We start from the raw sequence: 16,538 nt of genomic DNA, 5'->3' as shown, positions 1-16,538 counted from the left end.
CAGTGCATTGTACACTTTAAAAGGGCAAATTTTATAGTATGTCATTTGTATCTGAACAAAGCTGTTATAAAAAACGTATGTGGAATAGCTAGACATATTGCACATGTGAATAGGAGATACGTGCCTAGTGACTCGGGGTTATGCCCTTTAGAGTGGTGCAGTAGGCCTAGGGACGCCTTAGGTAATGGGTATAAATGTTTAGAGAATTCTCTACGCTTATCTGATCAGAAAGTTAGATATTGTCAACAGAACATTGTCACATCTGCCTGAAGGTGCTATTTAGAGTGTCTGAAAGGACAGAGAGCTGGAAGTTGATTAAACTGATGGAGTACATTGTGTGACTGTTTTGAGTTCTTCTTGGTAATGAATATTTGTCACTTTGGCACAATTTGGCCTGAGACTTGCTTTCTTGGTAACATGCTATTTTGGAGTGAGGTTACAGTGAGAGCTGCATAGCTCACATACTTCAGCTATTGAAGGCAACATATAACTACTAAATAGCCTAGTTGGATAGAATGATTATTAACAGTTGATACCCAAGAAAATTATTGACTGTTATGTATTCATCAAGCTCCCAATCACTCTACTGAATTATCTTACTAATTTAAAAAGCTTTTGTTAATTCTCTTGCTTTTTTTTGTGTACAAAATTAAGTCCTCTGCAAGTAAAGGTAATTTAATTTTTCTCTTTCCAATACTGCCTAATTTTTACTTTATATCTTTCTCTGTAGAGCCTACGAAATGGTGCTAAATAATAACATTATTTGCAGCTCATTTCATTTTGTTCTCAATGATATAGATGAATAGTGTAACAAATACAGACATCAAAAATCAAAATCAAATTCAGAAATCAATAGAAGATTTGCAAAACAGCCTCCAAGTGTTTGCCTTTTCTGTGACTTTGGCCACTTTATTTAACCTCTCTGCATTTGATTAACTTATTTGGAAAACGGATCCTGCTAATAATTGCTACTTGGTAGGATTATGGTGAGGGTTAAGTGAAATGATTTATTTAAATGCCCAGCTCAGCGCCTGGCACTTAGTAAATAAATAGTAGCTGTGCAGTTTGTGATATAGATTCGTGTGGAGTATGATGGGGCACCTGGGGAAATAATCAGTGCTACATGCTAGGACAGAGCCATGGAGAGAGGCTGAAAGAGGAATTCTCATTTCCTAGTAGGAAAGGGGTTGGTGTGGAAATTTTGGGAAAGAGAATGCTCTGGGTAAAATGTAAATGTAGAGAAGTGTGAGGCAGGATTCGTTTGAGGGACTGCAAAGAATCTGGTGTCTGGAAGCAAAGACTGTAAGAAATAATATGGATAGAGGTGCAGCTGGAGACATAGCCGGGGGTCAGAATGCGGCAGGTGTTCAGTACAATGTTACGGAGTTTGGAATTTCTGGAGGGAATGGGTTTTTTGCAAGTGAGGCATTAGCTCAAGTATTTACAATAGAGAGTTTTCTCCTGGAGGCATCTTGGTAAATGAACTGGGATATGGGGGACAAGATGACCTGTTACTGAGGCGTCTTGCTTGGAGGAGAAGAGGTTGGACGGTGTTGCTGGCTGTATTAGTTTCCTGTGGCTGTTGTAATAAATTGCCACAACTTTGTTGGCTTAAAAGAACAGAAATTTATCTTCTCACAGGTCTGGAGGCCAGAAATCCTTAATCAGTATTGCCGGGCTGAAATCAAGGTGTTGGTAGGGCTGATGTCTCTCCAGATGCTCTAGTGGACAATCCATTCTTTGCCTTTTCCAGCTCCTGGTGGTTGCTGCTAGCATGCTTTGGCTTGTGACTGCATCACTCTTGTCTTCAAGGCCAAAATCTGCAACTCTCTCTGTGCTGTCACTGTCTTGTCTCTTCTGTAAGTGTCAAATCTCCCTCTGCCTTCCTCTTATATATGGTATATGTGATTGAATTTATGGCCTTTCCAGAGAATCCAGGGTAATTTATTCATCTCGGGATTTATAGTTTAATCACATCTGCAGAGACCTCTTCCAAGTAAGGTCACATTTACAGGTTCCAGGGATTTGGACTTGATATGTTTGGGTGTCCATTATTTTTCTTTCACAGTTGTCATTTACTAGGACAGAAAATACAGAAGCCATAAGATTGGGGAAAAGATAATGAATTTAGTTTTGTACCTGAGATTTAGATTTTTAAGAAGACCCATATCCTGCTCTCAGCCTCCTTTTTTAAAAGAGTTGTTAAAGCATAAACATGTTTCCCTTTTCCAGTTGAAATCAGGAGTTGCGTTCTGTATCTTTTTCTGAAAGTTTGCATTACCCTGAGTTAACCCTTCATTACTTCAAACCCATAGGTTCTTGTATTTATCTCAGGCTAACCAGAGCTCTGACGTGTCAAGTTCTGACAAAGCATAGGTTTCTTTTTAAGTAATTTCCAAGGATATCAATCACAGTTGAATGCCTCAGAAGGAATATAATTATACTTTTAATTCTCCTTCCCTCAAATTTCTGTTAGTGTCTAACCCAAATTCACCCATGCAAAGGTTGAAACTGTAATTTTATAACTGGTCTTTTCAGCTTAACAGTAGTAATAAGTGCTTTGAACAACCAGTTTCAGCAGAAACTGAAAAATAACTTAAAGTTTCTTTTATCCCTAGTGTCTGTTGGGTAATATCTGTCATTTATGATAAAGTTCTTGCTGTATATTCAGGCTACCAGAGGAAGCTGTTGAACTGAAATTTTTAGTCTATTTGTGCAGCTTCAAATCTGAAATTCTATTCTTACTTTCTTGAAAGCCAGATAATCTTGTTAAGTACTTTCCAGTGACCCTATCCGTCAGAATTACTTGGTATCTTAGATTCTAGCTGACTTTGGCTTTTTAATAAGTTTTGGTTTTAAAATATTTCTTTCTTTTTTTTTTTTGAGAGGGAGTCTCGCTCTGTCGCCCAGGCTGGAGTGCAGTGGTGCGATCTCGGCTCCCTGCAACCTCCGCCGTCCGGGTTCACGCCATTCTCCTGCCTCAGCCTCCCGAGTCGCTGGGACTACAGGCGCCTGGCACCTCGCCCAGCTAACTTTTTGTATTTTCAGTAGAGACGGGGTTTCACCGTGTTAGCCAGGATAGTCCCAATCTCCTGACCTCGTGATCCACCCATCTCGGCCTCCCAAAGTGCTGGGATTACAGGTGTAAGCCACCCTGCCCGGACTTTTTTTTTTTTTTTTTTTTTTTTTTTCATTTCTAAACCTTTCCTTTTTGCCTGTACACAGTTTGGCTCCTTTTGTTATAGAAATTGTAGTTTTGGGAAATATATTTTTTCCTGAAATGTATATGTTAAATTTCTCAGCGTATTGTTTATTCAGTGAATAAAAGAAAGAATGAATGAATCAGAATTAAACATTACATTCAAATCACTTCCAAAAATTGAGTAAACTTGCTTTCAGTTGCTCAAAAAAAAGTTTTGATTTCCTTGTCTTCATAAAACAAAATTTCTGAAAACCATTTTGTGTATGTGTACATTAAAAAATGCATATACATACAAATAACTTTCTAATTCCGGTCCGTAAGATAACATAATGCCCTAAATAAAGGCCGTGGGCATGGTTCAGTGACATGGGGCTTGCTTATAATTCCAGTGATGCTGTCACTCTCAGGGATTTTCAGTTAGTGGATTACCTATTAGGGCAAAGGCCCCAAATGCTAGATTCTCCTTCTACTCTGCTTTCTATAATAAAACACCTAACCTTACCTAAAGTGAAAAAAGATGATGCTTTAGAATGGGGACTAAAACTCTTCTTTCATTCAACAGGCCCCACTTATGTGCAAGCTTGTGCTAGTTTCTGTAGCTGCCTAATAATATTTAGTTAAGACTTTGCAGGCTATCAGTGATCTAGAGACTACACTGAAAAATAGATAAATAAAAGGCCCTTAATAATTTACAAAATTTTAATTAAAACCAGAATCATTCTGCTTATTGACACAGGGCAATTTGCAGGGGACGCTATGATTCAGAGATATTGGTCTCTGTCCACATGTGGAAAATTTATTCTGGACAGTGTTTGCAAAATGATAAAGCATTGTTTGGCTCTACTTATGAACTGTGTTTTTGTCCCTATAGAAAATTAAATATTTTTTTTTTTGTTGGGCTCTATTTACAAACTATATTTCCATTCCTGTTGAAAATTAAATAGAAAAATTGCACTGAAGGTACAGCAGTAGGTTTTTTAATGTGTTGTTTCACGTCTGTTGGTCACAGTGCTGTCTGGAATTAATTTTATGTTTCCAAGTTGAGGACTTAACCCCTAAAACAAGTATCTTGTATTTTTTTTTTAAATTAAATTAGAACTTTAAAAAAGTCACAAATAGCAAAATTGCCTTTACTCTGAAACTGTTAACTTTAAAATTCATATATATATCAAGTAGGTTTTCTTTTTCAAATTTCATCTGTGGAAGGATAATGATAATCCCCTTTTAAAGGATTTTTTAATATGAATATTTATTAGGTGATTTTATCTGCTGAGCAGGAAAGAGTGAGTAGCATGCCTGCAACTTTAGGATTAACTCACGAGTCATTTTTTACTTTAAATACATCATGTTATGCTCATTTTACATATGAAGAATTCAAAGTTTTTATTTTCTACTATTAAATCCTTAATACATATAAATATAATAGAAAAAATACTTAGCTTTTTAAAAATAATATTGCAGGATTTTTTCCTTAGTTTGCATAAAGACAGGGTCCTTGTCCCACAGTCATGAAAATTTAGGCTCACAGACAATTCGAGGAGGGAGAAAAATGGGGGACGTATTTGGCAAAAAGGGAATAAAAAGGGAGGAAACAGGGACTCTCTGTAAAGCCAGAGTCCCTGCTGGGGTGCTTCCTGTCTGGCAATTTGAATCTCAGGTTCCACACAGGAAGAGGAGTGGCCAGGCTCCTCCCTGATGCAAAGGGGCAAACTATGACTCCACCGCAATGTGCATTCCCAGTGCACCGGCTGGTTGCAATTTTGCCAGGGACCCCTCCCACCTGGGTGTCTCAATAAGGTACTTATTTCAGGATATATATTTATTTGGATCACTTACATTATATATGTGATTATCAATTATTTGAAAAATAGTTGGAATAAGAGCTAATTACTGTATCTGGCTTTTGTTGTTGTTGTCATAGCTGAATCAATTTGACACTGTTTAATTTGACACCTATAAATAGTGTTTTCTCCCTATAATAAACTGCGATTTTATAGACCATCCTATATTGTTGTTTTGTTATTTCTGTAAGTAAAATTCAGGCTTCTTGAAATAACCCTTTAATACAGATTGTATTATTTTTGATAGTGCTTAGTTAGGTCTTGGCCATAGATTATTTGCTTGAAAAATACTTGCAGATTTGCTTTGAAGTTGAAAGAGAATTGCTACTTCCCAGTTTGAGAAAGGTAAGCGTGAGATACAATTTTAAGAGGCTAGCTGGCTGCTCAGTATGAGTCTCAGAATGCCAATTGACAATAAAAACCACAACAGTAAAGACAACTGTGATATTCATGTTGGCTACTCAGTAACTGCTATATGGGAAACTGTCTTAAATTTGGAAGATGGCTTGTTGAGCATAAAATCAGAGCGGGCTAGGTTATCAGATGAGCTAACTGACTATTGTCTTTAGGGGAAGGTAGCCTGTTCTCAAGGATGAATATGCATGAGAATTGACTAGGAAGGCTGAGGAGTCAGGGAATTCTGTCTCTTGGATGGTTTTGGAAAGGTGTTGCTAAATTCTTGCTTATCTACTTTTTAATTTTACATTTCATGCAAAATATACCTTTCCAGTTAACCCAGTGATGTACTAGAAAGGTGTCCCAATCCAGATCCCAGGAAAGGGTTCTTGGATTTTGCCCAAGAAAGAATTCGAGGTGAGTCAATAAAGTGAAAGCAAGTTTATTAAGAAAGTAAAGGAACAAAAGAATGGCTACTCCATAGGCAGAGAGTGTCGAGGGCTGCTGGTTGCCCATTTTTATGGTTATTTCTTGATTATATCCACAAGGGTGGATTATTCATGCCTCCCCTTTTTAGAACATATAGGGTACTTCCTGATGTTGCCATGGCATTTGTAAACTGTTATGGCCCTGGTGGGAGTGTAGCAGTGAGGAAGAGCAGAGGTCACTCTCATTGCCATGTTGGTTTTGGTGGGTTTGGGCCAGCTTCTTTACTGCAACCTGTTTTATCAGAAGGGTCTTTATGACCTGCATCTTGTGTCAGTCTCCTTGTACTGTAACTAAGGATGCCTTAACCTCCTGGGAATGCAGCCTAGTAGGTCTCATCCTTATTTTACCCAGCCCCTATTCAAGATGGAGTTGCTGTGGTTTGAACACCTCTGACAGTATTTCTTCCTACAGGTTAGAGTTAAATTGGTTGGGCCTCGGCTTTAGTTATGCTATTTCAGTTATCCCCCTTTAAGCTCATAGGCTAGGAATTTTAATGAAATTTGAGGATGAGGGGATACTAGAATGACTCAGGCAATTTATAGGTTATAATTTTGATTAGGTGTTTCATCAAATAATTTTTCTAACTCGTACACTGTATTTTTCCAAAATTTCTTTTGAAGAATTTGTTCTTTTGTATTAGCTACATCTAGATTTGCAGAATAGAAAGACACGTTCAGGATTTTTAACCTAGTGTTGATGTTCAACATCATGTTATAAAATGGTAGGAACAAAGTTACAGGCATCCTAGCTCAAGCAGATGAAAAGTCCATGGAGGGAAGAGTAGCCTTTTCATATAAAATCTGGTCATGGAGGATTGTGTGCATGTTTATTTTTAAAAGTGCAATATATATAAAACAAATATTTTTTTCTATGGAAAGTACGATGGGTTTGGCCTCTCATTCTGGTTTTCTCTCCTCATTCTATAAGCAGCATCTCTCTTTATATTAGTCTATAAACAAGAGTTTATTTTCCTTTATATTCTTGTGGTAGGTAAAATTGGAGACCTTTGACATTTCCAGTATTCCTAGAAAATAAGAAGTCTTCTGGACTTCTCCAGAAACTGAGGTATTTTGTAAAGAACAGAAGCATCAGATTCCGAATGGTTGCTACCGTTAGGTTATTCTGTACTGGGCTGTGTACACTGACTCATTTGCTCACTTTGTCTGAGCCCCAGCCTAGTTTCTGAATTTATGAAATGGCCTTCACAATAGTACCTATCTTGTTTTACTTAATGTGAATAGGATTTGTTTCTGATAGGATCTTGGGAAGATAAAATTCTTATTCCTAAAATAAATCCAAACTGAATGATGGATTTTAATAATCACTGGTTTTTTGCAGTGTATGTATCACTAAGAATATTTGCCGTTTCCAGCTTTGCAATCATATATGCTTGAGTAAAGTAGTCTTTTGGGAATTCAATCTGTCAGAGATAGTCTATTATATTCATATGACCAAAGTACACATAAAATTATTACCAAATGTAATTGGAAAGTTAAATTGCAAATTTCAGATTATGTTATGAAGATTTATAGATTTTTACTTCTCATTACACAACGCGTTTTTTGTTGGCTTGTTTTATTTTTGATGTTACCATTATGTGTTATGGATCACAATGGCTGAGTGAAACAAAGTGACAAAGTTTGTGATTAAGAATACTAATCTCAGCAGGGCGCGTTGGCTCACGCCTGTAATCCCAGCACTTGGGGAGGCAGAGGTGAGCGGATCACCTGAGGTTGGTAGTTCAAGACCAGCCTGACCAACATGGAGAAACCCTGTCTCTACTAAAAATACAAAATTAGCTGGGTGTGGTGGTGCATGCCTGTAATCCCAGCTACTCGGGAGGCTGAGGCAGGAGAATCGCTTGAACCCGGGAGGCAGAGGTTGCAATGAACAGAGATCGCACCATTGCACTCCAGCCTGGGTAACAAGAGCGAAACTTCATCTCAAAAGAGAATAGTAATCTGTTCTATTGTTGATAGAAATCCTTTATTTTATATTTGTGGTTAAAACATGTAGTTTATTTTTTTTTTTACATAAGTAAGGCATTGAAACTACATTATTTTCTGTTAAATACGTATATAGCATAGTTTTTGAGTCACAGCCACATCACAATGTTTTGCAGTGTCATCTCTGTTTTTTTGTGAATTCCAAAAGAAACAGCATAACATTTTCCTAGGATACCTAATGAGCAAAAGCTTGAGTCACAGGAAGGATTGGGAGAATTCCCACTTAAGAACTACCTTTGTATAATAAATATAATATCACAGTAATTTCTCAAATGGAAATGTTTTAATTTACTGTTTGCTAACCATTGCTGGAGTCATGGTGTCTGCTCAGGGGACAGAAAGGATTAATTTAATATGATTACTGACGAGTGGTCTTCGAGTCTGATTTAATTCCACATGTGAATATGTCTGATGTTTCTCCTTTCTAGGAATATTTGAAGACATGATCTCATTTCATTGTCTGTGCTGCATTGTTTTGTTGAATATGTTTTTATTTTTTCAGTGCATAGTGATTCAATGGAGGCAATCACTTTCGAGAACCTGAGATAAGAAAGGATGCCAGATTCATATGAAAAAGGGACTTTTCAAATACCAAGGGCAGTGCAAATAAATGCACTTGAATAGTAGTCCTGGTGGAAAATAAGACAGCTTGAACACCTGATTTTTATTATAAATATTACAAATAGGAATGCGATTTAGCTATTCCAAATTATTACCAATTAATGGAAGATGATTATTAAACACAAATTTGAACTTTTAGAACCCTTAAGTCGTCAAGTTTTTCAGAAAAGCATATAGCTTTAAATCATAATTTTACAAAAACTAATTTTAGATGGAAATTTTTCTAATAATTTTCTACCTTGTGGATCAGAGCATACCAGATTTAACTTTTTAATGAGTACTCAGGGTTATTGTTATCAGCATAAAGTATAGGACTGCATTACTACCACTGAGGGTGGCAGTACACCGGTATCAGAGGAATCCAGGCTTTCCTAATTTTTGATTTTCCATTGTTATTCTGTTTTAGAAATATCTGGAAAAAAATTGCTAATAATGGCCTTGTGTATGTTTTTAATGTTTACTGAAGAGTCTTCAGGCAAGGTCTGTATGTTTATCTTAAATTCCCAAGTTGTAATAGCAACATAAAACTCATCAGAGTTGATGTAACACAAATGTCAATAGATGCTGCTTCACAATTGCATTCTAATTTTATGGATTAATGTGATCATGTGCTCTGAACTGCAAACAATTTTGCATTAATAGCAACTCACAATTCAATTCAGGAAGCATTTGTTGAACACCTTTATATTCTTTTTTTTTTTTTTTTGAGACTGAGTCTCGTTCTGCCTCCCAGGCTGGAGTGCAGTGGTGCGATCTTGGCTCACTGCAAGCTCCGCCTCCCAGGTTCACGCCATTCTCCTGCCTCAGCCTCCCGAGTAGCTGGGACTACAGGCGCCCACCACCGTGCCCGGCTAATTTTTTGTATTTTTAGTAGAGACGGGGTTTCACTGTGGTCTCGATCTCCTGACCTTTGATCCGCCCGCCTCGGCCTCCCAAAGTGCTGGGATTACAGACGTGAGCCACTGCGCTTGGGTGAACTCCTTTATATTCTTAACGAAGGATTAAATGGAAACCTAAAACAATTAGTTCTCTCAAAGAGATTTTAATCTTAGGATGTAAGGAGTCATGTTATTGGTTAACTGGAATGCAAGTCTGAGAAAATAAAAACTTTCTTTTATTTTCGGAATCCAGTAATGTTCAGTCTGAATAAATACAAGCAGACCCTTAGGACATGTTTACTTAGTCACATATATGTGTATGTGTATGTTTATATATACACACAATTATGTACATATACATTTTAATGTGTCTATATAAATATAAATATTTCCTTTTATATCCAGCTAACATTTTCTGTTTTATTCAACAGAAATCTTCTTGACAGAGACACATTTTCTAAATCTGATCCAAGTAAGTATTTATTGCTTGCCTTTTGAAAAATCATTTGATTTTGCAAAAGTTGTACGAAACTCATAGTTCTTGTTTAAAGGTTTGTTTTAAAGCGTAGAAAGCAGCAGGGGAGTGGTCCCAAGCTCTACACATTCATCAGCCAACCCCGGGTGGTACTATGGGTAAAGAGGGACTTTCTGAGCACTTTGAGAATAAAATGAGAATACAAATGACTCCAATGTGGGATAGTTCACTTTGAAATTAAAACCTCATGCTATGGTCATTTGGTAGAAATTATTATATTTGAAAGAAAACCAAATGGACCATAATTTAAAGTTATTTTTAGTCATGGAGTAATACTTTTCTTTCTTTTTTTTTAAGTGGTGGTTGGGCAAGGTGGTTCATGCCTATAATCCCAGCCCTTTGGGAGGCTGAAGCAGGAGAACTGCCTGAGCCCAGGAGCTGGAGACCAGCCTAGGCTACATAGTGAGACCCGCCCCCACTCCCACCATCTCTTGGGAAAAAAAAACAAAAGAAAAATAAAATAAAAGTGATATATAAAATTTACAACCAAGTGAAATATGTAACATCTGATATGAACCAAAGTGTTTGATTACTAATTAGAGGTACTGAAAATTAGAGATAACTTGGAAAGTGAGAAGGGTAGTTTGAATTAGAAAACAGCAGAATGAACTGTATAAATCAGTGTGTTTCCGAATCTTGTAATATTTAGAAATGAATATACAACAGTTCTCTATCTCTACAAATGTGTGAACAAATATGGTTGAATTACAGAGGAAAGGTTTTTGTCAGTTACCAGAATTCTTGAGGTAGTCATTGGGAAAAAGGCATTGCAATTGGGGTATTAAAAATCCCTAGGGCTCATTTGACAAGTGGTTGGGACACTTTGTATCCCTTAACCTTTACTCAAAGCCCTTATTCTCCCTTTTGGGAATTCCTTTCTTGGTTGACAGGATTTCTTACCTATTTACAAATATTGAGGGAGGAAGTTAAAATATTAAATGTAGAGCGTGACTTGCCCCCAAGTTTTCCTTCCTATTATACCTTTGAACACCATAAATATCTTAGGAATAACTTGATTTGTGTTTCACAACATAATGAAATATTTCAAATTGTTTAAATTATGGTTTTAAAATTTATCTATGAAGACTTTAGCAAGTATTATTTTATGTGCCAAGCTCAGTATATACTAAGTTCTAAAGATCTGGCATAATAGTTTGTTTTCTGTTTAGTTAAATTAATTTTTAGTCACTTGATGATATACTAGCCTTTTTTTTTTTTGCAAGGGTAAGACTAGGAATTAGGCATTTATTTTTGATGTAGCTTTTGAATAGCTGAAAGATAAATTGTATACATTCACATATGATTTTCATAAAAGACATTTATATGTGTGTATTTTTTCATTTTTTGTAGTTTGTGTCTTATATGTACAAGGAGTTGGAAATAAAGAATGGAGAGAGGTAAGTTTAAAACTTTAAAAAAAAAATCACTGGACTTGAAGATATAGTAAGTTATAACTTGATCAAGATGATACTTCCTGTTTTTCATTGTAAGTCCTTTTCAACCCAGAGATTGAATTGTTTTTATCTTAGGGAAGTTACCTTTGTGTTTTGTTTTTAATAAACAGTGATTGTTTAGCTGACTTACAACCTTCTTGTGGAATATTGTAGGCCTGAAACTTCTACTTCCTTTATCCAAACATAAATTTAATGTGTTGCCATCAACTTGACATGATTTCTTGCAAAATTTAAGTTTGTGGGTTAGGTCTTATTTTTAGAGATCAACTGCTGATATTTATAAAATGCCACCTTAAAAGATTTTAATTGGCCGGGCACGGTGGCTCACGCCTGTAATCCCAGCCCTTTGGGAGGCTGAGACTGGTGGATCACGAGGTCAGGAGATCAAGACCATCCTGGCTAACACAGTGAAACCCTGTCTCTACTGAAAAAAAAAAAAAAAAAAAAAAAAAATGAAAAATTAGCTGAGCGTGGTGACGGGCGCCTGTAGTCCAGCTACTCGGGAGGCTGAGGCAGGAGAATGGCCTGAACCCAGGAGGCGGAGCTTGCAGTGAGTAGAGATCGTGCCACTGCACTCCAGCCTGGGAGGCAGAGCGAGACTCATCTCAAAAAAAGAAAAAGAAAAAGAAAAAAAAAGATCTTAATTGTGCTGCTTAATACCAAATATTGCCTACTTTTTGCAACATATTTAAAAATAAAGTAAAAATTCAGCTTCTTAATACAAATGTATGTTGTTTAATGAAGCAAAAGTGAAGAGACAGAATTGTTAATTTATGTTCTAGAGTGTCTCCACATTCAAATGGGTAGTTGATCATTGGAAGGTGGAGGGCATATTAAATAAAAGGCATTTCCATCTGCCTATAGTTGCCAGTTATCTCAGGAAGTTAGTGCATTGTTTTAATGAGGTTACAGTTTCTGGCTAGATTTCCCTAGTGAGGTTTGTGCTATTTGTGCCACAGAGTGCATTTGCCAGTCATTTTACCACTGTGCCTCAATTTTGGGTAGAGAGCAAGAATAAATCATTTAATTTATTCTTAAAATCTGGGGAAAATAATTTAAAACTTGTTTCTACTGATAATGGGCTGGTGGTCAGTAGTCCATAAACAGATACACGTTTATTTTATCTAACTGCTTCTGCACTTTTTTTTTTTTTTTTTTTTTGGCGGAATTTTGCTCTTGTTGCTCAGGCTGGAGTGCAATGGCACGATCTTGGCTCACTGCAACTTCTGCCTCCCAGGTTCAAGCGATTCTCCTGCCTCAGCCTCCGGAGTGGCTGGGATTACAGGCATGCGGCCACCATGCCCGGCTAATTTTGTATTTTTAGTAGAGACGGGGTTTCTCCGTGTTAGTCAGGCTGGTCTCAAACTCCCGAGCTCAGGTGATCCACCTGCCTCGGCCTCCCAAAGTGCTGTGATTACAGGTGTGAGCCACTGTGCCCAGCACATTTCTATTTAGTTCAATATTTACCTCAAACTCTATATCAAATGTAAACTCATCATCTTTACCCTGTGTCTGCTGCTTCTTTGCTTCAAATATAGCTAAAACTGCTAGCCAAAATATGAAACTGCAATTTTTGTAGTCATCCTGAGTTTCTCTCCCACATCTTCATCACTTAATGTCATCCAGTGCTGTGAGTTCTCTTTCATAAAAAAGAAAAATCCACGCTTGGATAAGCCACCCTTTTTATTCAGACTCCTTTTCTCTTTTGTCATCCGTGTTGCAACAATTCTCCTACCTTAGTATATGCCCCCTTTTTTCCATGTTCATCTGTCTAATCATTTCCTTGATTATCTTCCTGAAAGACATGCTGTCTTGTCATTCTCTTCAGAGTTCCCTTTCTCAAAGGCCTGAAACAATACAGTGGAACTGCTTATTGACCACAGATGCCAGGCTAGATGGGACTGAGCATTGACCAGGGTGTCCACAAAATGACTTTGCTTCAGGCACCACAAAGTTACCAGGATAAGGATACCTAAGTTATAGTACCAGACATCTGGGCCAATGCAAATGCCTAATAATGAGGTAACTGGAAACTTTATTGGATAAAGGAAGTTTGAAGAAGGACAACAAACAATTTTGGACCTAAACCAGGGTTCCGGGAGTTAATTAAGTGGGTGCTGACCAAGTGGTATTGGCCAGTTAGTTTAAGGGCAGCCTCAGCTCAAAATCTCCCTTCCTTAAAAAATTTCTCATGCTTTCCTATTGCCTAAGCAATGAAATATAAATTTCTTACTTAATTTACAACTTTTATAATAATGAAGGCTAACTAATGTTCCAAGCCCTTTATAAATATTGACTAATTTAGTTTTCACAGCAACTTTAAGAGGTAGGTTATGTTATAATCCCTATGTTTCACGAGAAAAATGAAACACAGAAAGGTTAAATGACTAGACCAAAGTTACCCAGTTGTAAAGGACAAAGTGGGAATTTCTTTTTTTTTAACTTTTAAATTATTTAAACTTTTATTTTTATTTATTTATTTTTATTATACTTTAAGTTATGAGGTACATATGCAGAATGTGCAGGTTTGTTACATAGGTATACGTGTGTCATGGTGGTTTGCTGCACCCGTCAACCCGTCATCTACATTAGGTATTTCTCCTAATGCTATTTTTCCCCTAGCCTCCCCACCCACCGACAGGCCCCGGTGTGTGATGTTTCCCTCCCTGTGTCTATGTGTTCTCGTTAATCAGCTCTTACTTATGAGGGAGACCATGTGGTGTTTAGTTTTCTGTTCCTGTGTTAGTTTGCTGAGAATGATGGTTTCCAGTTTCATCCATGTCCCTGCAAAGGACATGAACTCATCCTTTTTTTTTTTCTCTTTATGAGATGGAGTCTCTGAGAGTTTTCTCAGCAATGTTGGTACATCTGTAAAATCAATTTATTGATGGAGGTATCAGCATTATCTCAATAATATAGTGGTTATATTTAAATTCAGGTATATTTTGGAAAAGTATGTATAACAAGCCATATGAATTTACGTTCTGAGATGAATCACTTTTAGATAATAAGGGGAATAAGTGAAAAAATAAAGCTTAAAAATGTGTTGAAACAAATGCTCCAAATAAAGAAATATAAAATTATTTAAAATTAATCTTTAGTTCAAATTTGCAATTTAAAAATTATCTCTAATATGATTATAATTACCACTATATTGTTGATAAATTCTATCCAATGACTGTGAATTATGAAAAACTCTGAAGTAATGGATGTAAAACTAAAATTATTTTTAGTGTATAGTAATTTCAGAGCTAGAAATGATGTTTAAGCACCATGAATTACGAAAGTATGGAAACCTAGTGGCAAATGGAAATAAAAAAGTAGCATCTCTAAGAATGGCCACTTTACTCAGAGTTGGGAAAATGTTCCAACTAATTTCTTGAAGTTGGATTTTAGTTATCCATAGCCAATTCATTTTGTGAATTACTTTTAAACATTTAAAATTATAGAATTTGTTCCAGGTTCCCTAAGTTAGTATGTGATAAAAGGCAAGCTGAAGTTGTTTATGAACTACAGTGATTATAGCGTGGAGGCAAACAAGTCTACTTTCAAATGCTGATTACTACAGTTTGACTTTGTCTCCGCTCTGCTGCATTCCATTGACACTGAGCTATTTTAACATTTATTCACCTCCATACTGAATAATACTTGTTTAGGTGTTTCTCTGTCTCTCACAAACACACACACACACTATACTATTCAACAAACATCAATAACTTTTTTGCAAACTTACTCTCTTATATGTCTTAGCTTCACTGTTTAGCTTTGTGCTTCCAAAGGTGAAACCTCCTGCACAGCATTTAGAATATGGCTTTCTTTGTTCTTTTTTTTATTTTTATTTTTATTTTTTTTTTGACAGTCTCGCTCTGTCCCCCAGGCTGGAGTGCAGTGGCACGATCTCTGCTCATTGCAAGCTCTGCTTCCCAGGTTCACGCCATTCGCCTGCCTCAGCCTCCCGAGTAGATGGGAATACAAGCGCCCACCACCACACCCGGCTATTTTTTTCTATTTTTTAGTAGAGACGGAGTTTCATCGTGTTAGCCAGGATGGTCTCGATCTCCTGACCTTGTAATCCTCCCGCCTCGGCCTCCCAAAGTGCTGGGATTACAGGCGTGAGCTACCGCGACGGACCTTTCTTTGTTCTTAAAAGGTGTTGAGGGCCAGGTGCAGTGGCTCAGGCCTGTAATCCCAGCACTTTGGGAGGCTGAGGTGGGCAGGTCACCTGAGGTCAGGAGTTAGAGACCAGCCTGGCCAACATGGTAAAACCCTATCTCTACTAAAAATACAAAAATTAGCATGGTATGGTGGCGGGTGCCTGTAATTCCAGCTACTCAGGAGGCTGAGGCAGAATCGCTTGAACCTAGTAGGCGAAAGTTGCAGTGAGCCGAGATCCCGCCATTGCACTCCAGCCTGGGTGACAGAGCAATACTCTTAAAAAAAAAAAAAAAAAAAAAAAAGGTGTTCAATTAATATTTGATTGAACACCCAAATGTAGGGACACCCAAATTTAGCTTCTTAACACAGGCACACACAGTTTAATGTCATGGTTTCAGAATTTATGTGGTGGAAGGATCCCTGTAGATAAATTGCTATGTAGGCCACATTGTTTTATATTAAATGTGAGAACATGTATGTGTCATGGTAACTCGTTATGGAAGCCTAAGACTTGTTCTTCTACTCTTTATTCTAAGCTCAACTACATGTTTTGGAATTTGAATTATTGCATCAATTGACAACATGTTATATATCTCTTAAGGCTTAGGGATATTCATTACATTCTTTCATTTTTGTTTTAGAGAAATATTATTATGAAACGTATAAAACTATTGATACAGGAGAGAGGAAGCTTTTAAAATTTTTAGGCCATCACTGTTCCTAATTGATAAACCATTCTGCATGGCTACTGATAACTTTCTTCACTACTGAATGCATGTTGCAGAGCAGCTGAATATTTTTTTGTTTTGTTTTCTCTCTTTTAGAAAATATTTGAATTGCACTATTCTGCTGTGCATTCAATCTACAGCATTATATTTCTTTAGTGGATATTGGAAGGAGTCTCCCAATATGTATAAAGACTTCCTGTGATTGATTGAGGGGATTGTAATGGAAGACGTTT

General features: G+C 36.9%; 1 protein-coding gene across 1 annotated transcript in view; it reads left to right on the top strand.

Moving 5' to 3' along the window:
- The window catches only part of CPNE8 (copine 8), a 231,885-nt gene that overhangs the window by 22,583 nt on the left and 192,764 nt on the right, over positions 1–16,538 (top strand). Inside the window, exons 2-3 of the mRNA XM_026449597.2 lie at positions 9,865–9,905; positions 11,319–11,365. Coding sequence (XP_026305382.1) covers positions 9,865–9,905; positions 11,319–11,365 — 88 coding nt within the window. The remainder of the gene's footprint in view (positions 1–9,864; positions 9,906–11,318; positions 11,366–16,538) is intronic.

This window comes from Piliocolobus tephrosceles, chromosome 10, assembly GCF_002776525.5.
Source record: "Piliocolobus tephrosceles isolate RC106 chromosome 10, ASM277652v3, whole genome shotgun sequence".
Lineage (NCBI taxonomy): Eukaryota > Metazoa > Chordata > Mammalia > Primates > Cercopithecidae > Piliocolobus > Piliocolobus tephrosceles.
Note: the sequence above shows the minus strand (reverse complement) of the source record. Positions and strands in the feature narration are given on the sequence as shown.